The 26,603-nt window shown below is 37.1% G+C and overlaps 3 protein-coding genes across 3 annotated transcripts; 1 reads left to right on the top strand and 2 right to left on the bottom strand.

Annotated features, from left to right (window-relative positions):
* Positions 1-5,107: 5,107 nt before the first annotated feature.
* LOC127970480 (E3 ubiquitin-protein ligase Midline-1-like) lies at positions 5,108-8,496 on the bottom strand. Its single transcript, XM_052573075.1, has 5 exons — positions 7,377-8,496; positions 6,550-6,831; positions 6,436-6,458; positions 6,113-6,252; positions 5,108-6,024 (listed from the first exon to the last, which is right to left on the bottom strand). The coding sequence occupies exons 1-5, from the start codon at positions 7,962-7,964 to the stop codon at positions 5,447-5,449; spliced, it is 1,611 nt and encodes a 536-aa protein (XP_052429035.1). The 5' UTR covers positions 7,965-8,496; the 3' UTR covers positions 5,108-5,446.
* A 232-nt stretch (positions 8,497-8,728) lies between these two features.
* On the top strand, positions 8,729-22,536 carry dna2 (DNA replication helicase/nuclease 2). Its single transcript, XM_052572833.1, has 23 exons — positions 8,729-9,071; positions 9,200-9,247; positions 9,585-10,468; positions 10,704-10,877; positions 10,977-11,160; positions 12,369-12,517; positions 12,668-12,799; positions 12,913-13,141; positions 13,233-13,350; positions 13,828-13,984; positions 14,087-14,278; positions 15,038-15,268; positions 16,306-16,422; positions 16,524-16,633; positions 16,775-16,884; positions 18,858-19,079; positions 19,350-19,543; positions 19,677-19,766; positions 21,001-21,208; positions 21,319-21,408; positions 21,483-21,665; positions 21,815-21,961; positions 22,129-22,536. The coding sequence occupies exons 1-23, from the start codon at positions 9,042-9,044 to the stop codon at positions 22,180-22,182; spliced, it is 4,053 nt and encodes a 1,350-aa protein (XP_052428793.1). The 5' UTR covers positions 8,729-9,041; the 3' UTR covers positions 22,183-22,536.
* A 2-nt stretch (positions 22,537-22,538) lies between these two features.
* Positions 22,539-26,100, bottom strand: pbld (phenazine biosynthesis like protein domain containing). The gene is made up of 9 exons (XM_052572834.1): positions 25,917-26,100; positions 25,693-25,789; positions 25,455-25,553; positions 24,449-24,558; positions 24,317-24,346; positions 24,133-24,221; positions 23,680-23,855; positions 23,502-23,564; positions 22,539-23,297 (listed from the first exon to the last, which is right to left on the bottom strand). Exons 1-9 carry the CDS (start codon positions 25,998-26,000, stop codon positions 23,185-23,187), a joined length of 861 nt encoding a protein of 286 aa, XP_052428794.1. The 5' UTR covers positions 26,001-26,100; the 3' UTR covers positions 22,539-23,184.
* Between the last annotated feature and the right edge of the window lie 503 nt (positions 26,101-26,603).

Consider the following 26,603-nt stretch of genomic DNA (forward strand, 5'->3'; position numbering starts at 1 on the left):
ATAAGTCTACAGTATTTTGAACTCTCATTAAAGTATTCAAATAACTCTCATGATAACTCTAAAGCAAAAAAAATCTGAAAGGACTAACCACCTTGGCTCCTCTTGTTAATACTGTACTCCTCCAAAACAAGCCGACTGTGTTAACTGAGGGCAAGAGGATCTAAATGTGTGACATGCTAATTAAAGAATGTAAAGCAAACTCCACATACGTAAGCACCACGGCATTGCTGGCAGTCTCTGCCTCGCTCCCTCTTCATATTGCAAAAACAGTGGTAACTAAAATCAACTGTAGCTCTCTCAGAGGTATATTATTATTACCTAAACAGAGATACTAATAAGCACTTCTCTTGCATAGTCAAGAACATATTAGCTAGCACACTCATCATCCTTACCGAGGAAACCCTTGCTGGTTAGGTTAGCTGGGACCGGCATCCAAAACATAACAAATCCTTGTGACCATACACATAGAACCCCATATATATCTTTCTCCTGTAATGCCTTCAGTGCGGATGCATTCAACTGCAATCACCTTTACAAAACCTCAAAGTAAGCTCACGTTAAATGAAATAAACCTACTGCATATCCCAATAGCCCAGAAGAGAAAGCTGATCATTACAAAATGCCTTTGAGGCTTCGCTCTCTTTGATGCTCATAAGCCAGTCTAACCTCTCACATGCTAGTCTCACACAGCTGCTTGTGTTCTGTCAGCTCTTGTGAGAGAGGGGAAGTGTGGCTGCGTTTGGATGTGTGCCAGGTGTTGCGCTCAATTGACTGAGTCGTACGCACTCAGCATCATGACCACCACTGCAGTTATGGGGGAGGAGGCAGGGAAGTATAGTACATAGTTTTCACACACATTCACATGTAGGGAAGTTCTCTAGGCCTTTCTTCTCTGTTTCTCTAACATACACACACACACACACCATAAAAATCCTTGAAAAATGTTATGCATCACATTCACAAACCAGACACTAATAATGCCACAGAGTCAAACTACACAGACAGGTAGGGCGACTTATACATGAAATAACTCTCAGCTCATAATTGCAGTCAGTCTGAATGACAGAAGCAGAGCGTTTGGATGTGAATAACAGATTTTCACATTCAAAGCCTTTCTTTACTGCAGTCCTCCTGCAGTGCTTTAGCTGAAATGTATTGACTATACTGTATGCCTAGTAACTTTATCTGTTTTACATGTTCCAATGTAACCTGTAACAACTTGAAATTGATCCCCCTTTAATTAACTCGTTGGATCAAATTCCTTAACTGAAAGAACACACCACATTCATGACAAAATACTGTCAGATGTTTGTTAGAAATTAGCTACAAATATATGTAGATGCCGAAAGCCTATTACTTTGTTTATAGTGCTACTTTAATATATTTTTTAAATAATAAAAACAAAACTAACAGTTTAGATTAGGGAACACATATTCACTATCAACTAAAAGTTTTCCCCTCAATAAACACCTAATTTGCTGCTTATTGATAGCAAGTTGTTGTAGTTATTATGTATAGGCATTGGGTATCCACTTTTTTTCTATAAGAGTGGATGCGGCCATTTGTAAATTGAATGTGTCTGGCTTCCGGTGTCATCCGCTCCCAGCTATTTTTAGCTGTACAAAAACGGCTTGTTTTGCTTCTTGATATTGCAAATTGGTGTATCTTACCATATTATTTTATTCTATTATCTTAGTCATGAACACACTGGTTTGCATTGGAAACAGTTTTACCATTTACTGCAATTACAGCAGCTAATGAACCAGAAGTCTTGTACATTTACAGAAAACTGCTTACTTCCACGTGGAAAAATAAGGTAGATAAGGTAAAGGGATCTTGAATAATGTTATGCAGAATAAGCCTTTATTATGTACTAAAAACTACTAATAAACTGTCAATATGCTACTAATAATCAGCTAGTTAATAGTGTTTTTCTAATCTAAAGTGTTACCAAGTTGTTGTTTTTTAACCCACAAATTTGATAATTTTCATGATGAGTTATCTTTGAAATTAAACCCAACAGTTTTATTTTAATTGAGAAAAAAAAACAATTTAGCTTTCATATCTTTAATTTTCCCAAAGAGTGAAGTATATGGTTTAATGTTAATATATATATATATTATAAATCCTTCTAATTTTCATTCATTGCAAAGCACACCCAACATGTTATTATTTTGACTTTCCCAGTAATTTAAGTCATTGGCGTACTATTTAATTTCTTTAATCACAAAAAATCACAAAACCAGTTAAGGAAAGTTGTTCAAATGCATATATTTAATATATCTACTTTCTGTTAAGCAGACCTACTTTTCCTCTGCAGCTAATAGGATTCGTCCAACCCCTCCTTCTGTCCTCACTCCTGTAACTGTTACATGAACAGGCACATAGAAACCAATTACAGTCAAACCCCTCCCTTTACCTGTTAACTCCCCTCTCAACCGCTACACTGCAGCAGTGGGAACGCAGTAAATTCCCTCCATCAGAGTCTTCAGAAAAAGATGCTATTCATGTGTATGAAGTCTCTGTGCCTTCCTCTCTTCTCCACAGAAAATAAAAAACAGCTCTGGCCAGCATTACTGGCTCATGCATACTGGATTTACGCCACCCACACGAATTAGTGCGTCTTCTCCAACGCCACTCCCCCCCCCCCCCCCCCCCCACACACACACACACACTGAAAAACTGTCTTAGCCCAACAGGACTTCCTGCACTAAACCTGTCACTCATGTTCTTAAGACCCACCTCATTCTAGAAATAAGCCAATCAGGTGCACCAGCTCTCTGTCTGTTCTGCGAAGTACTGCATTTCGCAGTAACAGAGTGACAGATGGTAAAAGGTTCAGCTCACTCTGCAGAGGGGGGCCTAGCCAGAGGGAAAGCCCTTTGTAAATAAGACTTATACAGTAACAGGGGTTGAGAAAAGGCCACTGGGATTACAACTAGTGACCTGAACTGAAACAGTCCTGAGTCTCAGCAGAAACTTTTGTGAATTTATAGTATATCAATGATACTAGATGTTGTTTTACTGTATTATTATTATTTTTTTTACAATAGTTCTACAAAGATTATACTTCATTGTGAACTGGAGATGACTGTGATGCGACAGAACTGTAATGATTAGCTGTGCTTGCATTATAGCGTAAACTCTTAGCTACTTACAGATTATCTGTAAGTGTAAACAGCACTATGTTGGTGTGTTCTGTTCCCAGAATGCATTACAGCATGAAACAAATTAATTTGCTGGTTTAAACTGTTGTTTAAAATATATGGCTTTATTTATTTTGTTTGTTGAATTACAAAATATGGTATTTTAAAAAAACATCTTCCAACGTTGTTTGGTTCCTTATGTTCTTTCAGATACGGAAAACAAAACTGTTGAAAATATTTTCCAAAATATATTTTTGTGTTTTCCACAAAGGAAAGAAATACAAGTCTGAAATGGCATGACATAGAAATTATGTCAATATTCATTTTTGGTTTGAATATCACTTTTAAATCAGTGGTCTGGAATCTTTTTAAGAGTCAAATCCATAGTCTGGTGGTAGTGCATGTGCTCCAGACATAGTGAGCCATAGTGCACATTCATACTCATTCATACTCATACTCTCTACAATTTCCTGTCCCCCCTTTACTAGATACAGTATTTGAGTAGCTGACATGAATTTTTTTTATATTGTATAATCATTAATCAAGTAATCATTTTTATAGCATTATACCAATAGAGACTATGTAACTACTTTAATGTAAAAAAACTGAATGTATTTGTATTTGTATGTTAAAATATACTGTAGGTAAGGTTTAGGATTACGAGCAGTGGGGTCCCAAAGTCTGAGAGCACTAGTTAAAATTCATCTTTGTATTTTTATTATTAAAGCAGTATTAAATTCAAATGTAATTTTGAATCCCAGGTTTTTAATGTGGACTTTGTATTTTGATGTTTAAAAAAATCTATTGACTTATCTAATATTAAAAAAAAATTAAATCAAAAAGGCACATCATACTGTAAAAAAATGGTGTGTTTTACTCCATTAGTATTTCAGCTTTTGTACTTCAAAATGTCATCATTAATTCAATGCCATTTCTTTGTAATTATATGTGAAATGTACGAGCAATTTTAGAATCTAAATGGTTTCATTTTTTTTTCAGTGTACATAACATGAAAGTAGTTTAAGAGTAAGAGTTTAGGTATTATTGCATTAGTACTTTCCTGCATTACCTACTATGTATCTGAGAGCTTTGGAAAGAATACTTTACTAAGACTGATTGATCTTAGACATTAGCTTCTAAGGTGACTGACAACTACAATGGGCGTTTAGGGTATATAACAGATCTATGATAAAAAAAATTTAAGCACATGGGTTCAATTAGACATTCATAATACCCTATGCATGTTTTTTTGCAACCATGAAAAGCAAACATCTCCACTAGTAGTTACTATTGCAAGTCAAAACCAACAAGGACAAGATGCCTAGAATCAATAAATAATACCATTTGAAGGAGCCCTGCATTACAATTCTGAAAATATATAAAATCTATGCCACACTCTCAAGAGGCTTGCTATGCCTACTTCTTAGCGAATTAGCAACAGAGGGACAAGCAACTTCACAAACCTGATGTGTCCATGAAGAGGTGCAAATGCATTTGAGGCTTCATGGTTTCATTGTGCATGTGTGGTGCTGAAGTGAACAGCTCCGCTGTAATCAGAAAAAACTCCTACAGCAAACAAAGCAGTCAGTACACTTGTGTCTGTGTCTTTAGGGAGTGCCCATATCAGAGCACATCTGGACTAAACTTTGTCAAAAAGTGCTTTCTAGCTTCTAAAGTTGGATGAACTTGGGTTTTCTGGACAAAATACACAACTGATCTATAATCTATAGCCTCATTATATCTCTGTAAATGTTTATATATCTTGCAGTTACTTTGACAGTTTGAATTTTAATTTAATTTTGACATTTTAAATTTAGCATGTACCTAGGTAAAGGGATAGTTCAGTTAAAAAAAGAAGAAGAAAAAAACACATTCAAACCCTGTATCACTTTCTCAAAAGAAGAGTTTTTATTCATAGAATGAAAGTCAATGAAAGCTGACTTTCACAGTATGTGGACGAAACAAAAAATACTGACAAAATGTTCATTATTGATGACGCAGTTTTAAAGGTGAACTGTCCTTTTTAAGGAAAAAGGGGCAAATAAGTTTATTACATTTAATCTGTGTTAATTTGTCAAACTATTTGCACCTCTTTCTCACTTTTCAGTTTTAAAACACCTAGAGCACAATGGTTTATTTTCTACATTGAGGTAGAAATTACACACTAGAATTAAAGTATTAAATCCTAGATTTCTTGTGATAACTACACCAAACTCAATCATATAAAACAGACACACACAATAGAATGATTAATCTATTATTTAAGCACTGTAACTGGAAAATTAATGGATTCATGCAATTTAGGAGGGGCTTTGAGGAATATTTGTGTTTCTTAGATGTACAATGGCAAGAGGTTGACTATTTTGGCTATTTATGTCAATACAGGGATTGAAGATGGGATAAACTGGGCCAGAAAACTCAACACAGAATGAGTGAAGCAAAGCCAGCGTATCGCCATCATAGAAGGACACATTCCCTTTCTGGATATCTACACAAACTCCAAGTTTTTGGATAGTTTTCCTTACTGCCAGTTGCTTTTCATTTGAGTCCTGACAAATGAGGTATTTTCCATTACCATGATAGATGTAGCAGAATGCATTGTCAAAGTCACCGTTGCAGTGCTCTGAATCCTGATCTCCAGTAGCTGACCCATATGACAGACCAATCAGCCAGAAGGGTTTCTTCCACACAGCCACTTCCCAGTAATGGGAACCGCTGGAGAATCTCTCCTTGGCCCGGACACTGTACTGAGAGCTGATGTTTGTTTTCTGTTTCCTCTCTGGGGTTGGTTTCTTACTCCAGTGTACTTCCAGCCTGTCTACTGACACCTCCAACTCAGGGTGTGCTGTTTCTGGGTCTAAACTTATTGCACTGAGACCTATGGGTGGGAAAAAATGATATGTCACATAATAAGGTAGGATTATTGATAAGTCAAGAGTCTTTTATCATTGTGCATTGAAACTTACACTTACTAGACCACAGCCGCTGAGTGTTCTGAAAGACAACGTCTTCTAAGTTATCAACCAGCTGTTCAACGGTCTTCATCTTGTCTAGTGCGCTGTACTCTTGCTCTATCACAGACACAAATGGCAAATCCCCCTGGGAACTAGAGCGATGATGAAGGATTCTATTAAATATTGATTTTGGTACCAATGTCTCAAGGCATATTACTGTATAGAGGAAAAACACTTTTAAAAATTAGGGGAAAAACAGATTGGCCATTTCAATCCCCATAAAATATTTAGTTTCTCATAAAGTGCAATTTCAAGAAAATGCAGAAAGCACTCACCCTAGTCCATGTTTTTTGAAATGCTGTAAAATCAATTTCGTTTTCTGTTAGTGACCAAATACAGATGAAAAAAAAGGAAAATATATACTTAGAAAATAAACGTATAATATGCACCTGGAGAAATCTGACATCATTCTCTTCCTCGAGGAGAGTTTGGCTTGATCTCAGGGCAGCATTAATATCATTAACATGACACTTTAGTGACTCACTCCTCCAACTCAGCCACTTACTGGTGTAAATCTCTTCTGTTTCCAGAATGGCCAACATCAGCTTCTGATCCTCCTCAATGTGGGCTTTTATCTGGCTGTATTTCTCAACTATTCTGACTCTATATGCTTCTGCATTTTTCTGCAAACCACCACAAGATGTCAAAAAAATGCCTGGTGAACTTACAAGCTAACAGAAAACAGCATATCAAAACACCTCTTGCTGGAATTATTTCAATACATTTCATTGTGATGCGTACAAACATTTATTTGGTTTTAATGTTTAGTATGAGACTCATATTGAAATACCCACCGACAACTCAGAAAATAATGGCTCCAAATCTTGCAAAGCAGACTTAGCTAAATGCTTCCTCAATAGAAGAAGTGATTTGTTGGTCTCCAACACCTTCTAAAAACAAGAGATGTTTCCACAAGTACTCAATACACTGTTACTTTCCACAAAACTTCATAAATAATAATGGCCTATTAAGTAATTTGACACTATCTTACTAACACAAATGTACTATATCTGTGTCAATTTAAAATTATGTAAATATACGCATGTACAGTATGTAAATATATACGTAAAATATTTATATACTTTAGAAATATTTTTACAATCATTTTTAAATGATTCTTTCTTCAATAGATTGTGGACACTTCTATCACTAGACCAATCTATCAAAAGCATGTTGTTCACTCAAATTATTTGAAATGTAATTAATAAATATATCCTACCTTGAACTCTGAGCATGCCTCTTGGAGCGTAACAGCTTGATGTTTTTTGTGTGAACCAACTGCAACGCACAGACAGCACACAGCAACCTGGTCCTCCTGACAGAAGAGTTTCAGCCCCTCCCCATGCTCCTTACACTTAAAGGAAATCAAGTCTTCAGTTACTTCGATGATAGAGTGCCCTCTTAAAGCCTCTCTCTGCTGGTGCAGGAGGGTGTGAGCCGAGCACAGAGAGGCATCGCACGTGAGGCAGCTCTTCACAGCCACCTCAGTCTTCCCAATGCACTGGTCACACATGATAACTGAAGGTGACGTTTGAGATGATTCTTTCAGCAGAGGTGCTCCTGCAAAGACATCCTGAGTTTTCCTTTGAAGACTTGACTTGATCTGAAGCTCAAGGTCAGGAGGAAAGAGGATTTGACATTCCGGACAGAACAGTGGCCCTTCTCTAGATGTTTCTGGGTTATCCATGTTCCAGACCACTTGGATGCAGGTTTGACAGAAGTTGTGGCCACATGGAAGGCGGACAGGATCTGTGAAAGGCTCTACACAAACAGGACATTTTAGTTCTTCTTGTTGAGCATCCATGTCAGCAGAACTTCTACTGTCTGTGTGTGGTGGCCCGGCATTAATATTTCAAGGATGAGGTTCATATTTCAGTGCCATTATGTTATAAGTGTATTCAGTTACAATAAACTGTGCATGTCTTCTAATGCAACAATATATACAAATTTTCAAACCAATTATGACATGCACTGATAATCAAATTAATCTCGTTTATAAGTCTAAACTCAAATATGGAAGAACACCACCCCAAAAAGCACACAAATGCCTTTATTGTTAAAAAAGTGTCAAATGTTTTATATATATATATATACATATATATAACAGTATTTCTGCTATTGTAATGTACTGAATTAAACAGTCCGTATTCAAATGCAACTTTTTGTAGTTTGGAATACAGTATGCATTACTCGTTTTCATGTATTAATAATGACAATAATTGGTAAACCACTCGAAAGCCCAAATATATAATTATTATACCTGTTATTATACCTATTATAACATGTATTTTGTTGTTTGAAACGCACAAAGCAGTGCTTACCATGTTGACATTCAAAAAATCTAGCATTGCTTGTGTTTGTTGTTTTGGTAACCACAAAATCATTTTCTATTAGACAGAAAACAACGGTAACATTTTTCATTAAATTTTTATAACATGAAGCTAATGGAGAGTTAATAATAAACGAGCAGATTTGTTTATAACTACAAACTCGAGCAATAACCTCACTGACGCTAGGTGGCAGTGTAAAGGTAAAGGCGACGTAAATGCAAAGAGGAAACGTTTGCTTGCTCGTGTGACGTGTTCACGGACTGTACGCGGGAATCTTGAGATCGCAGTGTTTACTTTGCAGGGATTCAGCAAGAGTTGTTCACGCAGGAAATCTTCTGTTATTAATATTCTTTGAAAGCATATGTGAGAACCGCTCGGATGACCGTTGCTACTGCAGAATATCTGCTTCTGGACGAATTACATTTGAGCCGTAATAGCGGTGGCTGAGTTTATATGTAGTGGTGAGGGGGGTTTTGATATCAGTAGAGCTAACGTTACTTTATGCTATTGGATTCTCCGAATATTATTTATTTATTTACTTTCATTCCAAGATGATTAAGTGTAAATCCAGAAAATCTTCCGTAAGTAACGTTAATTTATCTCTGATGCTTTGTTTCATCCTCTTCTCTCTATGAAGATGTAACTTAACGTTATGTTAGAAGTTATCAGCTGTGAATGTGTACTAACTAACTTGTGGTTGTTGTTGTAGATGGTCACTGGAGTTCAGTCAAACATTTCTGCCTTTTTTGTTTCAAAGGTAAGATAAGACAACAATTTACTGAACTCTTTCAGATGATGTTTAACTCTCAAATTCGAAAAATTGACACTTAAGACTGGTTTTGTGGTCCAGGTCACATATATGTTTGTGATGCCCTTTAATTGTAATTACATTTATATTTATGTAGTTACTCTTGATCCTTACATTGATTTTGGTTGTTTGATATAAGTCTTTGGAACCTTTTTAATATTTGGTATTTTTTAAATTCAATTAAAAAAGTTATCAGTACCTTGCATGTTAAAGTAAGAAATGGCCACCCGCTGTTATGTAAAAAATAAGGTTGACATCACACCATAGCATCATCTTGTTTTATCAGGCTTCACCAAAGTCACCTAAAAAAATAGCAGCTGGGATTACAAGATTCCCTGTTTCATTGAAGACTGGTTTTATGGAGGATAGAAATGTCCCCAGCTCTCCAACCCCTTCTGCAGTCCCAGAGACGCCTGACAGTCTGAGGAGCGAGAACCCTTCAGACACTTCCTATGAGAACTGCTCACCTGTCTCCCGTGGCCTGCATACTAAAGGTGTCAGGGGTAAACCTAGCCTGATGGCACGCAAGCTGATGCAGCCACAGAAAACCAGCAGTCCAGAGCCAGAAGACACTTTTGAGCTCAAGAATGGCGTAAGTCACTCTGGCTCTGTGAAGAGGTTGTTGCAAAGCTCAGAGAACATCCAGAGTGCCAAACGGTCCAGGACCATGCAGAAACCACCTGATCGTGATGCAAGCTCTCCAGGGGCCAATCGAAATGCTTTTTCAAATAGTCTTGGGAAAAAAATTAAAGCAGAGTCTGTCAGTTTTGAGAGTATGAATGGAGAAACAAATGGATTCTCAAAGCCTTTAAAAAAATCTCAACATCTGAGCTTTAGTACTAGTGGAAAAGAAAATTCACTTGCTGTAAACCTGAAGCCGGAAATAGACACGAGTACGGTTTCTGGAACGAATGATTTTGATCTTGTGATGTCATACAGTTCATGGATACAAAATGGATCTACTGAAGACAAAGAGCCTTTTCTCAGCTGTCCTCTTACTAAGAAGAGGCCCTTGAGTACTGCTGATCTGCAAGCGAAAGACAAAATTGCTGATGGAAAAACTTTGCCAGTTCCATTTGAAGATGACTTTACTGATCTAATCGACGATTGGTTTGATGATGGCATGGAGCAAAAATTGGAGACGCCAAAACCCAAGAAGTTCAGTCATGAGTATGAATGTTTTATTTTATCTATTTATGTGAGATTTTGTAATATTTTAGTTTTTTTTTTTTTTTATTATTATTAAAACCAGTATTATCTTAGTATTAATTAATCAATATTTTGAATTAGCTTTTTTCTGTTTTTATGTTTCTATATAAATATAGTAAGTTTCAGCTTAATTTTTTAATAGATTTAAAGTTAAAAATAATAACCCCTGCTAAAAACTGGTTTCTTTAAATTTTAGAAAAAACAAAAGTATACCAGAGCATGTTATACTGGCCTCTGGTGTTCATAACCGATACTGGGTTCTGGATGTACGGGACATCACCTCATCACGAAATTGCACTGAGAAGCACTTAACCATCACCTGCTCCAAGACGGCACAGTCCAGAGAGACCTGTATTCTCAAAGATGGCTGGTACAAAATGTTACTTGGCGTGTGAAAAAGACTTTTGAGAGAGTTCTTTCTTTCTGATTGTCTTTTTGTTTTTGAACTTTCCGACCTCATTTCTAAAAGGGAGAGTACTCCGGTTGCTGTTGGGGATGTCATTCACTTGGAAGGGAGGTGTGTTTCTGGCTCGTGGACGATTGATAGAGACTCTGGCTTCCTGGTTCTGCTGCCTGACCTGCTGATTTCGGGGACCAGCATTGCCAACAGTATTCGCTGCATGAGGCGAGGGGTGCTGGGAGAGATGTTTAAGGTGTGAAAATATAATGTTGAGCATAAGCATATGCACTGTTGTTTAAAGTTTTTGGGGTCAGTAAATATATGTGTTTTTTTTTTTTTTTTTCGGTTATTCAGTTGGTTAAAAATTACTAAAGATATTTAGAATGTCTTTTTAGAACTTTCTATTCATCAAATAATCCTGGTAAAAATACTATGCAAAAATTACAAATGCACTGATTGCAATTTTCTTGACAGATTCCGGTTTTAGATTTTTTTGTTTGTTAGTGTGATACCGATTTTTGCCGATTCTATTAGAAGAACTGTTATTGACAGCATATGCAAACAAAAATCTACTTTTCTTCAATGCAAAGTTTTATTTTCCTAAAAAATTATAAATAAAAAGTCAGTAATAAAATAAGAACAAATAAAAAAAAATTGCAAACAACAGCACAAATAAATGCAATAGAATAAAGACAGCTATGAAACTAAGTTTTTCAGGTTAAGTAAGTTTTTATTCAGGTATGAAACACTACAGAAATTAAAGTAATCAAATGTAAATTTTTCTGCTTCTAAGCTGTAAGTCGTAACCATCAGAATTTAAGTGAAAGAAGTGAGGCCGGTCACAGATCCGGGCCGATCACAAGGAAAATCACCGGATTCTGATCCCTGGCCGATCAATCGGCGCATCTCTAGCAAAAATACAGCAAAAATATTAAGCGCCACAGTTTACATTGATCATTGATAATAACAAGAAATGTTTTTTTTGAGCACCAAGAAACTGCTGAAAATTCACATTCGTGGTCAAGGAAATACGTAACATTTAAAAATATATTCAAATAGAAAATCATTATTTTAAGATGTACCAATATATCACAATATTGCTCTTTCTACAGTATTTTTGAGATTAGTATAGATATTTCAAGATAAAAAAAATCTTACTGGCCAAACTTTTGATTAGTAAAATATTATAATGTATGGTATGGAAAATTAATATTCATTCTCAGATTTGTTAATTATATTTCACAGCGTATTAATGAGCATGCACAATTAAATCTCAATATCCAGTAGCCATCAACAGCAGAATGTACATACATACTGCTCATATGAATGTTTTCAACAATGGAGAATACTTAGCATTTATGTCTTTCCCTTAATTGGATGATGCCAACCTTTCTTTATTGTTGTTGTTGTCAAAATTGTAGTGCTTCAAAAAATGAAACTGTTTGTGTGGTTTATAAACAGGCATTTGATGGTGGATCTAAGCAGATGTTAAATGGTACCATAGTTCATGATATCTTCCAAAAAGCAGCCATGTCCTCAGATTTCTCCCTAGAGAGGATACAGAGGCTTGCTGCGGAGGCCCTAAGAAACCCCAACTACCTCGGACAAATGTAAGAGCCATCTTGTAACATCTCCACCTTTAGAGGCATATAAGATGTATCTTTAGAAACTATAGTTTTTTTTTCTTAAACCTCAACTACAGTATTTGATGACAACAGTAAAGATCTGTTATGTGCTTGTCTTTTACTTACTTTATTTAGGTATAGTCTAAAGCTGACCCAGGCTGACATGAAACAGGAAGTAGATGAATATCTTCCCTCTTTATCTGAGTGGTCAAAACACTACCTCCACACTTCACCACAGGCCGGACAAAAGCAGCTCACTCTCAAACTGTGAGTGTGTGTATATATATATATGTATTTATTTTTAAGAAGATTGAGAACATGGTGGATTCAGTTGAATATTATGAATAAATGTAATGGTTTTTGTGGTTGTTTACCATCAGCCCTAGTGACGGGGCTCTGAGCAAGCAAGATGCCACCTGTAGCGTGACATTCACAGATTTTGCGGACATCGAGGAGAACATCTGGTGTCCACGTTTTGGCCTGAAGGGGAAGATCGATGTCACAGCTGGAGTTAGGATTCATCGGAGAGGCAGAAAGCCCACAGAGAGGATTGTGCCGCTGGAGCTGAAAACCGGCAAGGAGTCAAACTCCATTGAGCATCGCAGTCAGGTACAAAACGCAACTTTGTAGACATGTCACGTGTTAACAGTATTACTGTGTGTCACTCCTGAATATCATTAATTATTTGAATTTTATTAAGGTTATCCTGTACACTTTGATGAGCTCATCTAGACGTTGCGATCCAGAGGCAGGTTTCCTAGTCTACTTGAAGACTGGCAGTCTACATCCTGTTGTGGGCAACCACATGGACAGGAGAGGTTAGTTTGTTAGGTTTCTTTAAATGTAACATAATGTCATCATTTGCTTACCCTCAATCAGTTCATATATCTTCAAAACACAAGTTAAGGTATTTTAATGGAATATGAGGTTTCTATGCCAATAGAAAGTATCAAGCTACTTGATTCATATGGATTACTTTTACAATCTTTTTCTGAACTTTTTGAAGCATGAAACATTTGAGTTAGTCGACAGCAGAGAGAGAGAAATCCCTTCGATTTCATCAAAAATATCTTCACTTATGTTCAAAAAAAGATTCTGATGGCTTATCATGAGGGTGAGTAATGAATGACAGAATTTACATTGTTGGGTGAAGTATCCCTTCAGATCATGTAGTTTCATACAGATGTTGCAAGAAAGAGCTAATTTACTTGTAGTCATAACAGAGTAACATTGAAATCAAAGATAGCCTTATATCCTGCTTATGACTGTACTGATAAATATTTTTTCTATCACAGAGCTGATTAAAATAAGAAACTCATTGGCCCATCACATCGGAAACAATCTTATTAAGGAGAAAGGAAAAAGTCGAATGGCCCCATTGCCTGCCATTGTGTCTGACCAGCAGGCATGCAAGTACTGTCCTCAGAAAAGGAACTGTGCAGTTTACAGCAGGTACTGTTTTTTTCCTCTCTTCATGCATCATCTTCCATTACAACTTCAAACAGAGTTTTGTAATTCCACTGAGCTTCAGCTGAAATGCATCATTTTGTATAGAGCTATAGAGAGAGATCCCATGGAGAACTGTAGTGAAGATCCACAGGCCTTTGTGCAGTCGGAGAGCGAGCACCTCAGCCGTGTGCACCTCCAGTACTTCAGCCACTGGTTGCTGCTCTGCATGCTGGAGGCTCTCACCATGGAGAACAAAGCAGGTCGCCGCAATATCTGGCTTCAGACTGCCCAGCAGAGGTGGGTGTTTTATGAAATATTACTTTTACTGTACTCCCCCTCAAATCATTCCATCCAAACCCATTCAGAAGACTTTTGTTCAACTTTGAAGCACAAATAATGGTAGTTGCAATTTCTAGAGATTTTTGTTTCCCCAAAAATAAAGACAAAATCCATATGAATCAAGCTACTTGATTCATATGGAATACTTTTACAATGTTTTTCTGAACTTTTTGAAGCATGAAACATTTGAGGTAGCTGACAGCAGAGAGACCGAAATCCCTTTAGATTTCATCAAAATATTTATTTACATGTTTTATTGGCCTTAATAAAACGTAAATAAAACGAAATGAATAAAAGAATAAAGGCCCGTTCACACCAAAAACGCTAACTATAAAGATAACGATATTAGCGTCCACACCAGCGAACTATATTGTCTGTGTATTCTAACTGGACGTGCGTCTGCTGCTTTAAATTATCGAGCTCATTACAGCAGGATTGATTATGATTTGTGTGGCAATGTTTTTATCGTTCATCAGAAAAAAAATAATCATTCTGAAAGTGATTCCAACGATATCGTTTCTCTGTGCCTTTATCGTTATAGTTATGGTGTGGACTCCGCTATTCTTTAATATTGAGAATGATTTTTAGAACTATATCTTTATTGTTATCGTGCTTGGTGTGAATGGACCTTAACAGTGATTGTTTTAATTAATTGAATGCTTTTGGCCTTAATGAATGTTTCTGTTGCATCAGTATTCTTATGTTGTTCCTTCTCAGGGAGAAAAGTGGTGGCTGCGTGGGTAACATGCAGTTAGCTGGAGACGTCAGCGTCGTGTCCGATGGTGTATATAAGCACAGCTTTGTGAGGAAGGAGAGCGATCAGACACTGACTGGGCTGATAGTGGGTGACAGGATTGTGGTCAGTGATCAGGACTTGATGCTTATAGGCCTAGCCACGGGATACGTCACAGAAATAACTGTCAGTGGAGTGACTTGCTCTTTGGACAAGTAAGCCTCTTGCAGATGCTTTTTGTAATGCTGTTTAGTGGTCGACCGATATATCGGCCTATATTTGGTATTTTTCAAATATCGGCATCGGCCGGTAAGTTTTTCTGCTTAGCCGATGTGTTCAAGGCAGAACTCTTATTTTGACTGAGTTGAGAAAGGCAATGCCATCAGCATTAACACGCATTTATGTAATATAAACAAATCTTTGAATGGTCAATGAACATTTAATTTCACATACCTTCCAAATGAATGAATGGCAGAGACGTGCTGGTTTGTTTACTACATAGACTGAAGCGCATGACGCTTGCAGTAATTTCAGCATCTGCCGTGTCAATGAGGACATAAATACATAAACTACATCACCAGAACTGTTCTGAGTGACTTCACAAGCATTTTACTGTTTCATTTGAGTAAAATCAGTGTAAATGTAAAGATATTCACGGCAACCCGTTAAAATAAGTTCATTTTTTCATAAAGGCATTGTGCTAGAAATATTACTATTATTTAGTAGAATGTATGTGATACTGCTACTACTGTTGAAAAAAAATTATACAACTTTATTTTTTTAAAGAAATAAATCACACTATTTTTACTGTTTTTCATAATTATATTACTTGTAGAAAAAACTTTAAACACAATTGTAAATAATATAAAGATGGCATTGGTTTTATTTTCTAGTGATAATTTTTTTTTTTTTTTTTTTCAAATTAGCATATTTTTGTGTTTTGCTTTGGTACCGAAATTGGTACAGAGAACCGTGGATTTTCACTGATATCGGTACCGAATACTGAAATTTTGGTACCGTGATAAAACACTATTTTACACATTTATTTTTTTAATCCATTGTCAAATGATTTACAATTTCTCAAATATAAAAATTTTTATATATCGGCTATCGGGCCCCCTGCTTTCCAAGATATCAGCATCAGCTGTCATAAAAAACCAGATCAGTCGACCACTAATGCTGTTTAATATTACTGAATCTGAAATGTTCAAGGGTACATCAAAGCTTAATTCCACATTCATAAAATTTCCAGAAACCTTTCCAAGTATTCCTTAAATACGATTTTCCGACTGGACCAGGATGAAGGTGCAGGCGGTCTTAGCACCCATTTAGGAAACCTATCTATGTTAATGGAAAACACTCCAAACAGGTCTGATTCTAATTTTCTTTTTGTTCTTTTGACTTTAAATATCTCACTGATAGTGTTTTTTGTTCTATATTAAAAGCTATAAAATGTCTATTTTTCTGCAGTGAAAGACTGAGGGAGCTGATTGTGGAATTCAGGCCTCCTCAGTTCATTGACAGCCTCAGCAGTGTTTTGCCACGAGACGCCAAGGACACTGTGGCCAGCATCCTGAAAGGTGTTCAAACACTAACATTGAACCATAATCTCAATATTTCTGCGGCCAGTTGCTTTAAAACATGCCCTTGATGTGTTCTTTGAATAACAGAACTTCTCTGTTCCTGTGTGATGAATGAGTTTTAATTATGTTTCCTTTTAGGACTCAACAAACCCCAGAAACAAGCCATGAAAAAAGTGCTACTATCCAAAGACTACACGCTTATTGTGGGAATGCCAGGTACTGGGAAAACTACCACCATCTGTACACTGGTAAGAACTAATGAATTTCGAAAACCAGTTGAGTTTTAAGACAACTGTAATTTAGGTCGTTTAAAGGGGGGGTGAAATGCTCATTTTCACTCAATCTCCTGTTAATCTTGAGTACCTATAGAGTAGTACTGCATCCTTCATAACTCCAAAAAGCCTTTAGTTGTATTATATTTATAAGGGAAAAATAGTCTGAGCCGATTTTTTTCGGAAAAACACGAGCCGCTGGAGGCGTGACGTGTGGGCGGAGCTAAAGAATCACGTGCGCGAGTAGGCTTTTGCGTTGAGAGCCGTTGGAAGTTGTGACATTACCGTGAGGAAAAAAAAAACATCATCCAAAACAAACCATGGCTAACAGTCAGATTCAGCGTATATTTATGATCCAGAATCAGATCCCGAGGCTGAAACTGAACGAGAGCAGCAGCAGCAACGACTACAACAGCGTCTCTATGTGGTATGTATTGAAACTGTATATATTTGCTTATGTAACCCCTCTCTCCCGGGTCCTTTCTGACGCTCCGAGCACTCGCTTCGAGCGGGGCTCGAACCCGGGTCTCCTCAACAAGGAGGCTAAATGGCTACAGCCACTAGCGTCTGTTGCTAGTGCGTCTCTTGAGATCGGGGAGGTTTACCTGCACAGGACTACTCACTGGCCTCCGTAACACTTAACGGTTTTGGGAAATGACTAAGTTCCACTTTATGTCGTCTTTTTTTTTTCTTTAAAGGTGTACAAGGTTTACTTGATGTGCTTATGCGCGGATAGCTAAGTTAACAACACAGAGATATTTGAAGCAGTTTACTCACCGCCTGCGGTTCCAACACACGATCGTGACCCTTTTTCGTTGGGACTGCATCATCCTTAAGAAATAAACGATGTGCAAATCCGCCGTCAAACTGGGCCTTGTTTGTAAAACAAGCATCTTCGAAATGCAGGGAACAAACACAAACACTTGCACAACTCCGTTGATGCTCTGTAAAAATAAACCCCATCCACTGGTCCCTTAATGCTGTTTTTTTTTTGTAATCTGTGCAGGGTTGTCTTGCCCTCGCAACCAAAAACACACTTCTTTTGTGACATTTCGCTCTCGCTCTGGTCAGTGAATGTCTCGTCTCTGCTCTGCTATACGGGAGCGAGCGCTCTTCCGGCAGACGCGCCCTTAGGACCCATATAAGGAAATTCCGCTCCATCTAACGTCACACAGAGCCATACTCGAAAAAAAACGAAACTTGTGACAAACCGGAAGGAGTATTTTTGGAACAAAAATACTCCTTCAAACGTACAACTTAATTTTTGAAACTTTGTCCATGTTTAGCATGGGAATCCAACTCTTTAACAGTGTAAAAAAACTCAGTATCCATGAAATAGCATTTCACCCCCCCTTTAAGCATCGATATTGCGATGTACGAATCTACGATAGTCACATCGCAGGATGTGCCATGTAGGCTGTCGTAGTTGATCTGTTATTCATTAACTGTATGGGCGAGAGTGAGAGAGTGAGAGTGAGCGCGAGCACGCGTGCGCGAGAGAGAGCGTGAGAGAAAGAGCGTGTGCGAGAGCGAGCCCCGGCCGCACACTCAATGTCTTTAAACAACATGAGCGCTGTCTTGCTCTCTCTTATTGCTCTCTCTCTCTCTCTGCATATTAATCAACTGACACAATGGTGTCGATATTTAAATAATTTTAAATGAGAATGTAAGTGTGCTCACCCATTTCTTTTTGTAAGAAAAAATTTGATTAGATTTCATATCGCAATATATATCTCAGAAAAATAAAATATCGCAATGTAATTTTTTCCCAATATCGTGCAGCCCTAAACTGTATTCAGTTTCTTGTCATAATTTTGTTTGCATTACTTTTTTTTTATATATATATATACCCTCTTTCTGACCTGTGGAGTGAAATTGTTTTTGCTACTGGTTTCTATATACAGAGGAATATTAATCTGACAAGTATTTTACACTTCCTTGTTTTACAGGTACGTATACTCCATGCTTGTGGCTTCAGTGTACTTCTGACTAGCTACACTCACTCTGCTGTGGACAACATCCTCCTGAAACTAAAGAGGTTTAAGATTGGCTTCCTGCGACTCGGTCGTTCTCAAAAAGTGCACCATGACATCCTGCCCTTCACAGAGGAGTCATGTCGGGCCAAAGGCATCCAAACACTAGAAGAGCTGGAACAACTGTATAACAAAGAAGTAATTTCTTTTGATTTGGTGCTTGAAATGTTAAGCTGCTTAATATTCAGAAGTTCAAAAGAACAGCAATTATTTGAATTATTATTATACATTTTTTTGTAACATTCGAAATCTTTACTCTCACTTTTGATCATAAAAGTTTTGATTTCTTTCTAAACCCCAAACTTTTGAACTGTAACGAATATGACAGGATTGTTCAATCTCTGATTGATTGCTCTACATTTAAAACATCCAAACTGTTTTGTAAAGCTTACCCCATTTTCTTTGTAGCTGATTGTGGCCACCACCTGTATGGGTGTAAAGCACCCAATATTCAGCCGTAGACGCTTTGACTTCTGCATCGTGGATGAGGCATCTCAGATCAGTCAACCTGTATGTTTGGGTCCGCTGTTCTACGCCCAGCGCTTTGTCCTGGTGGGAGACCACCAACAACTTCCTCCGATTGTACAGAATGCTGAAGCCAGGTAGTACACTTGTATACTCATTCATAACTTGTCATGTTTTAATGAAGCTTGTCATGTTAAACCTCTTAATACAGCAGTTACACTATCACAGCATTAATATACCTCATTCCCCATTGCTCTTATTTTTACTCAGAACACTGGGCATGGATGAGAGTTTGTTCAAACGTCTGGAGCACCATAGTGATGCAGTTGTTCAGCTGAATGTGCAGTACCGAATGAACAGGTGGGAGATACATCAGTCAAACATATATGCGATTGTTAAATGGAAATAAATAACAATATATACGTCAAATTTGATATCCAACTTTCTTCATCGTAGAAGTAAGCCTATGGGCAAGACTTAAGGTTTATTAGCCGTTGTAGGAAATAGCGAGAAGAATAACAACATGCAGTAAACGGTAAAACTGTTTGCACTACAAACCAGTGTGTTCATTATTAAGATAATACGTTAAAATAATATGGTAAGACACACTCATTTTCAATATAAAGCAGCAAAACAAACTGTTTTGTACAGCTATAAGTAGCTGAAAGTGGATGAGATCAAAAGCTAGACCTAAAGAATTTACAAATGGCCGTGCCCATTTTTACAGGAAGAAAAAAGTGGATACGGAGTTAAAAATTTTGACCAAATCTTTAAAGAATTTTTGCCCATAAAATTGTTTAAAATAGTTCACCCAAAAATAAAAATTCTGTCATTAATTTCTCACCCTCATATGATTCCAAACTTGTAAGAACTTCAATATTTGGAACATAAATGAAGATATTTTTGATGAATTCCGAGAGCTTCCTGACCCTGCATAGACCGCAACACAACTACCACATTCAAGGTCCTGAAAGATAATAAAGTCATCATTCAAATAGCCCATGTGACATCAGTGGTTTAACTGTAATTTTATGAAACTATTAGAATAGCTTTTGTGTGCAAAGAAAACAAAAATACCTTTATTCAAAAAAAAATTTCTCTACTGTGTCAGACTTCGGCACATGTTCTAAACAGCACCTCAATGCATATGTCCGGGTACTTTAGTCAATGCATGGTGGAGACTTGAGACAGAAGAGAAGAATTGTTGAATGAAACCATTTTTGTTTTCTTTTTACAAATTTTTTTTTTTCGTAGCTTCATAAAATTTCAGTTGAATCACTGATGTCACCTGGGCTATTTCATCCTTCTAGGACTTGAACTTGGTAGCTGCGTTGCTGTCTATTCATGGTCCTAGAGATCTCGTATTTCATCAAAAATATCTTAATTTGTGTTCTGAAAACAAACAAAGGTCTTATGGATTTGGAATAACCATTGTCATTTTTGGGTGAACTATCCCTTAGATATTAAATGTATCTTAAATGGACATTAAAAACTCTATTATTGGAATACTAATAGGTGATTTTTCCTATACATATTTGAGAATGTTCACAAGCAGCAGTTCCAGCTTTTACACTTGCCCTTTTCCATCCTGCAGTGCGATCATGTCCCTGAGCAATGCTCTGATGTACGAGGGCCGACTGGAGTGTGGCTCTGAGAGGACGGCAAGCGCGGTGCTGCAGCTGCCCGGTAGAGCTCAGGTTGAGAAGGAGCTGGACCTGTTTGTGTGTCAGCCGCAGTATAGCGCTTGGGTCCAGGCTGCACTGGATCCCAATAGTCCTGTCTGTTTCCTGGACACGTCTGAGGTCAGTCTGACTGCCTCTTTTTTCTTAGTCTTCATCTCATTTGGCCGGTTATAGAATCCTGAATTTGTTATTCATTTACTTTTATCATTATGTACTGTACCTTTCTTTAGGTTCCCGCTCCTGAGACGGTGGAGAAAAGTGGCATCAGCAACCACATGGAAGCTATATTGGTCCATGCAATTGTCACTCTGCTACTCAAGGTCCGAACATAAACATTTGTTGTGAACCCCCCCCTTAATATTTGAAATTCTATTTAATTTAAATTGTGTTGTAGGCTGGATGCAGAGCGTCTGATATTGGGGTCATTGCTCCATATCGACAACAGCTAAAAGCCATCTCCAGTCTGCTCCAGGGAGACGCCTATAAAGCTCTGGAAGTCAACACAGTGGACAAATACCAAGGACGTGACAAAAGCGTCATCATTGTGTCCTTTGTTCGAAGCAACCCTGAAGGCAACGTAAGTGGCCTTCCCACCCTGAATTTAAACAAACTAAATATTTAATATTTAAGCCAATTAACGGTTCATTGCAGTGATTGAGTATATGATGCATGGGCCATTATGTGCTCGATTATTTCATTATTCTCATGTGTAAACTCATTTTACAGCTGGGTGAGTTGCTCCAAGACTGGCGCAGGCTGAATGTGGCCATCACTAGAGCCAAACACAAGCTCCTCATGCTGGGCTCAGCGCCCTCTCTTCGCCGCTACGCACCGCTAGAGAAACTTCTCTGCCACCTTCAACAGGAAGATATGATATCCTTTACAGCTGTGTTTATGTATGAGAATCTTATTGCAGGTTCATTCAGGGACTTTTTATCACTATTTCCTTGAAATTAGTTAAGCCAGTAATACATTATTCATTTTATTATTCAACTTTTTAGTGAAACAAAATTTTTGAAGTTCTCCTTAATTTCATTCACATCTTCCAGCTGCCTGCTGCTGCCCATGAGGCACTACCCAGAATCCACTTGTGATAACAACAAAAAACTTTCTGATCCATAGTTTGTCAAAGATAATGCTGTGAAACTTTTACTTGAAGAAAATCTAAGTGAAATGGTCAACATAAGCTTCAAATGACTATAGACTGCTTTTATTATTTTTATATAATAGATGCACCGTTTAATAATAAATCACTGCTGACAGGCCCTAATACATAATTACACTCATGAGTTTCTTTACTCAACTAATTCCTACCTCCTTGTTGCATATTTTTTAATTCATTCGTTTTATCCATGTAAGCGTTTTGTGTATGTGTTTTATATATATATATATTTTTTACGAATTACACTGACTTTCTCTTTGAATTAAAATAAAAAGAACAGCTTGCAGGTCTGTGTACTTGGATTTTATTAAATGACACATGACTTGCACCTACACATTAAATTAAATAGCAATTAAATGCACTCGATTTCCATCAAAACCACAAGTTTGTCCAGAGGTGTAAAGATTATGAGAAACCCATGCTTGAGTAAAAGTACAGATAACGTACAGTGAAAATTAGTCCACTACATCTTACATGTCTATTCCAAAACAACTTATTTGGGAGTATTTGATTTTAATGGTACTTCGGTAAAACGTTAAAGACAAAGCACTGAGAACATGTAACACAAAATAGTTTATTTGTGAGGAGAGCAATCACAATTATTTTCTAAAGCCAAAATATAATTGAGCATGCCAAAATTGCAAAAAAAAGAAAAAAATAACATCAAAAGGAAAAAAAATCTTCACTGATAGATAATGTTGAGTAGAATTAAGAAATCAATGTTTCCACTGCATGTGCTGGGTTCTTTATTGCTGGCTGCAGTCATCATGTCATATAATACCTCCAGTGCCCTGTAGTACGCAGTACCTTGTCTTTTGTAGCAGACAAAAACTGCTGCAGAAAAGCTAGGTGCCATGCAAAATGTGTATAACTGTGACACTCATTTCATTTGTAGTTGAGTAGAGTAAAGACAGAGAGCAAAAATTAGTTTAGTCTAGATTTTAAGAGTTCCCTGAAGAATGATCTGTGCCAGACCAATGATGTCCAGTCTACCATCATTTCTAATCTCCAGCTTTACTTCGCCTCCTCGACTGGAGCACTGGGAGGCTGCAAAGACAAATATTGCAGAGATGAATGCTTTATTCTGAGCCATGCCTTGGTTCATGTCATCAGAAACCATGTTACTCATCCTTACACATTTGCTTTTAAACTAGTTTATTTGATCACTATTGTTTTAATGTGGATTCTGATGCATTTTATTCCAATGTGTGTATGATGGCATGATGCAGGGATGGATAAGGAGGTCTTTACCCAACATTTTCTTTTTGTTCAGCTTTTCAGACCAGTAGCCAGCAAGGACTGTATGTGCAGACCCTTTAAGAAATGAAGTTGTATTATGATACTTTGATTGCCAGTGAGCGTCGATTACTCAGCATGTGAATGGTTTACATGATACACATTTCAAACAGATTTTAAATGATCTTCTCACCAGTGACTGGATCTTCAGGGACCCCAACCCATGGAGCGAAGACACGGGAGTAAAAGTCATATCCAGACTGAGTGCTCTCTGCTCCTTTCAGTGTAATGATAAGACTTCTAATCTTACCAGTGGTTTCATTTCTTAGAAGAGACTGTGCCTCTGGCCTCAGAGACACAAGTTCAGACCTGCCAACAATTAAGAGTTAACACTGCAGAATGAAAGGGGAAAAAACCATTGTAAATAGGTAGTATATTGACAATTATTTGTTCTCTGACTGAATGTTGTACTAAAATGTTTATTTTATTTTCATATATACACCTCACTTAACATTTGCAATAGATTATTAATTTGTCTCTACAAAGCTATTTTCCTTTTGCCCATAATTAAACACATTGTCATCATCAATAGAATTTTCTTTTTTGTTATTTTTTAGAAATGCCTAAGAAAAGTCCAGCAGCAAACCTGTCACAAGCGTCAGCCAGACGAACCATCAGTTTCTTTGTGGTTGGACAGTAACACACATCCTGAATGGGTAAGTCTCCTACAGCAGCCTGAAAATGTAAAACAAAATGAAGAAAATAAATAAATAAAAAATGTTGTTTCTACTTGTCATACTAAAACCAGAATTGGCACATGGCAATGTCACCTTTAAAAGATCCTTGATTTCATGTTGGTCCTGCAAATAACGCAAACAAAGCTTAATAAATTCAGACAACTACTTGATTTGTAATGAGAGTTTTGTTGAAGAAAGCATCTACAAGATGTGTTGTGGTCATACCTGGGGGTTCGGTTTGTTTAAGGGAAAGTCCATAATTAGAGATTCTTCATGCTGACGCACATACAGCTCTCCACGCATCGTCTCAAAAACCAGTACAGGGTTGACATTTTCTGTGTGATGATATTGTGCTTAAAAGTGATCATTTGATGCTTTTTTTAAAAGATCATTATTTTGTGTATTTGGTATAATAGAATATGTTGACATGCTGTAATGTTCAAAAAACACATCATTTCTCAAATACTGTACATTATTGTAGGTCCTCTATGCCCCGCCTCTCTCAAATGCACTGTTTTCTACAAACTCCTTCAGACAAGCCCAGTCTGCTCTGATTGGCCAACTGACCCAGTGCAATGTGATTGGCCAAACACCACAAACGCTCGTATGAAATCTTATGCCCCTTTCCATAATCGCAAGCTTTATCTTTCAAAATAAATGTAAAAGACAGTTAATAATGTCCTTAGTTTTACCATCAGTTCAAGCCCAAAAGGGGAACAGAGTGGAGTGACAGACAGTGATGAAGCTTGTATGTGTTTGCAGTAGATAAGCCACAGACGGCTGACTCCACTGTGTGATTCTGTCTCTCTCTCTCTCTCTCTCTCTCTCTCTCTCTCTCTCTCTTTCACACACACACACACACACACACACACATGCGTGATGTGCCATTCGTCTAGATACAAACAGCATCTTCCTGACATGGCTGCTTCAACACTAACTGCGGTTACTGAAACCATGCCTTCTTTCTTTGCGTGAACATCTGGGCGGCATTACGCAAATATTTCCACATCATGACATAGACATGTGGGGCGTGTTAGAGTCTTAACTTTGATAAAGAATATCTCTTTGGATTTGAGACTTTAGTCTTTTCAACTTTACAGATCTACTTAATTCACCAAGAGCTTGTAACATTCCAAAGAGAAAGGAAAACCTGAAATCGCATCATATAACCCCTTTAAGAACAGCCACAGTCCATTGGTTAAAGATTGATGTAAGAACAAGTGTTTCTTACTTTTCATGTAAAAGAGCACTGCTGCTGAGGCCAGTGTCGCATGTCCACAAAGTGGGATCTCATTTGTGGGAGTAAACCAGCGTAATCCAAACCTTGCACCTTTCAAAATACATGAAATGATTTTACAACAGTTTTCTTTTTTTTGGTATATTACAGAAAGATAAAGCTAACCAAGTGGAACTATTGTAAATACTAAAAGGTACGTATCAGTACTAAAGCAGGCACATGTTAGTCACACCTGAAGAAAAATCCACAGAATTCCCTTTTGTGATGAAAGCGGTCTCTGACAAATTCATCTCAGCTGCAATGCTCTGATAAAGATCATCTCTCAGCTCCTAATTGTATTACAGTGAAAAATATTATAATATTATACAGTTTCTAGCACATAGATTTTGAATAAATTATCTATACACTGTGTTGATAACATGTATAGAAGACTGTCCCGTGTAATGTAATACTTACATTCTCCATGAGACATATTGCAGCAGGATTACCTTTAAAAGGCACATTGGTAAAAGCATCAACAATAAATATTGGAATTTCCATTGATTACAGCTGTTCAGTCTAGGTTTTCCTAGGTTTTTATTCTTGCACCTTTTAAGTATCTGTAGAGCTGTAGTTGAGATAAAATTAGACTTTGACCTTAATGACATAGCAGCTCACTTTAGCTTTAAAGGTACAGGCTCAAGATTTCGAAATATCTTTTTAGACTGACTTTGTACTGATGTGATCTGTAAAATAGAGTGGAAGAGATAATTATAAATTATTTATACATATATCAGTGCTGGTCAACGATTACATAATATATATATATATATATATATATATATATATATATATGTATATAAAAACGTGATTAATCACATTATGCACTACATTCAATAATGAATTCAAAAGTTTGGTACTGCTTTATAAAAAGTAAATAAAAGTACTGCTATATAAACAAAAGTGCAATAATGTTTGCTAAGACTTACAAATAAGGTGTTTTTTTTTTATACAGCAGTATTCCTTTTACATAGTAGCACTTAAAATATTTATTGTAAATCTCAACTTAAACATCAATGTAAGAACCTTGATCGTAAGCATAAAAGGCACTTTCAGAGTATAGCCCAACACTATCGCAGGACAACACTTGATGGGTGCAGTGGG

Source organism: Carassius gibelio, chromosome B13 (assembly GCF_023724105.1).
Source record: "Carassius gibelio isolate Cgi1373 ecotype wild population from Czech Republic chromosome B13, carGib1.2-hapl.c, whole genome shotgun sequence".
Classification (NCBI taxonomy): Eukaryota; Metazoa; Chordata; class Actinopteri; order Cypriniformes; family Cyprinidae; genus Carassius; species Carassius gibelio.

Bases quoted from the DNA above. Each gene is read 5' to 3' on its own strand.
- LOC127970480 (XM_052573075.1), bottom strand. From the start codon at position 7,964: ATGGATGCTCAACAAGAAGAACTAAAATGTCCTGTTTGTGTAGAGCCT. The intron at 6,832-7,376 runs GGATATATTTAT...GTTTTCTGTTAG, and splicing joins CATGCTCAGAGTTCAAGGTA to CTTGTAAGTTCACCAGGCAT. The intron at 6,253-6,435 runs GTGAGTGCTTTC...TCATCGCTCTAG, and splicing joins TTCAAAAAACATGGACTAGG to TTCCCAGGGGGATTTGCCAT.
- dna2 (XM_052572833.1), top strand. From the start codon at position 9,042: ATGATTAAGTGTAAATCCAGAAAATCTTCC. The intron at 12,800-12,912 runs GTGAGTGTGTGT...GTTTACCATCAG, and splicing joins AAGCAGCTCACTCTCAAACT to CCCTAGTGACGGGGCTCTGA. The intron at 19,080-19,349 runs GTAATTTCTTTT...TTTTCTTTGTAG, and splicing joins AACAACTGTATAACAAAGAA to CTGATTGTGGCCACCACCTG.
- pbld (XM_052572834.1), bottom strand. From the start codon at position 26,000: ATGGAAATTCCAATATTTATTGTTGATGCTTTTACCAATGTGCCTTTT. The intron at 25,554-25,692 runs GTGTGACTAACA...GTATTTTGAAAG, and splicing joins TTCTGTGGATTTTTCTTCAG to GTGCAAGGTTTGGATTACGC. The intron at 23,856-24,132 runs GTTTGCTGCTGG...AATTGTTGGCAG, and splicing joins CTGGCTGACGCTTGTGACAG to GTCTGAACTTGTGTCTCTGA.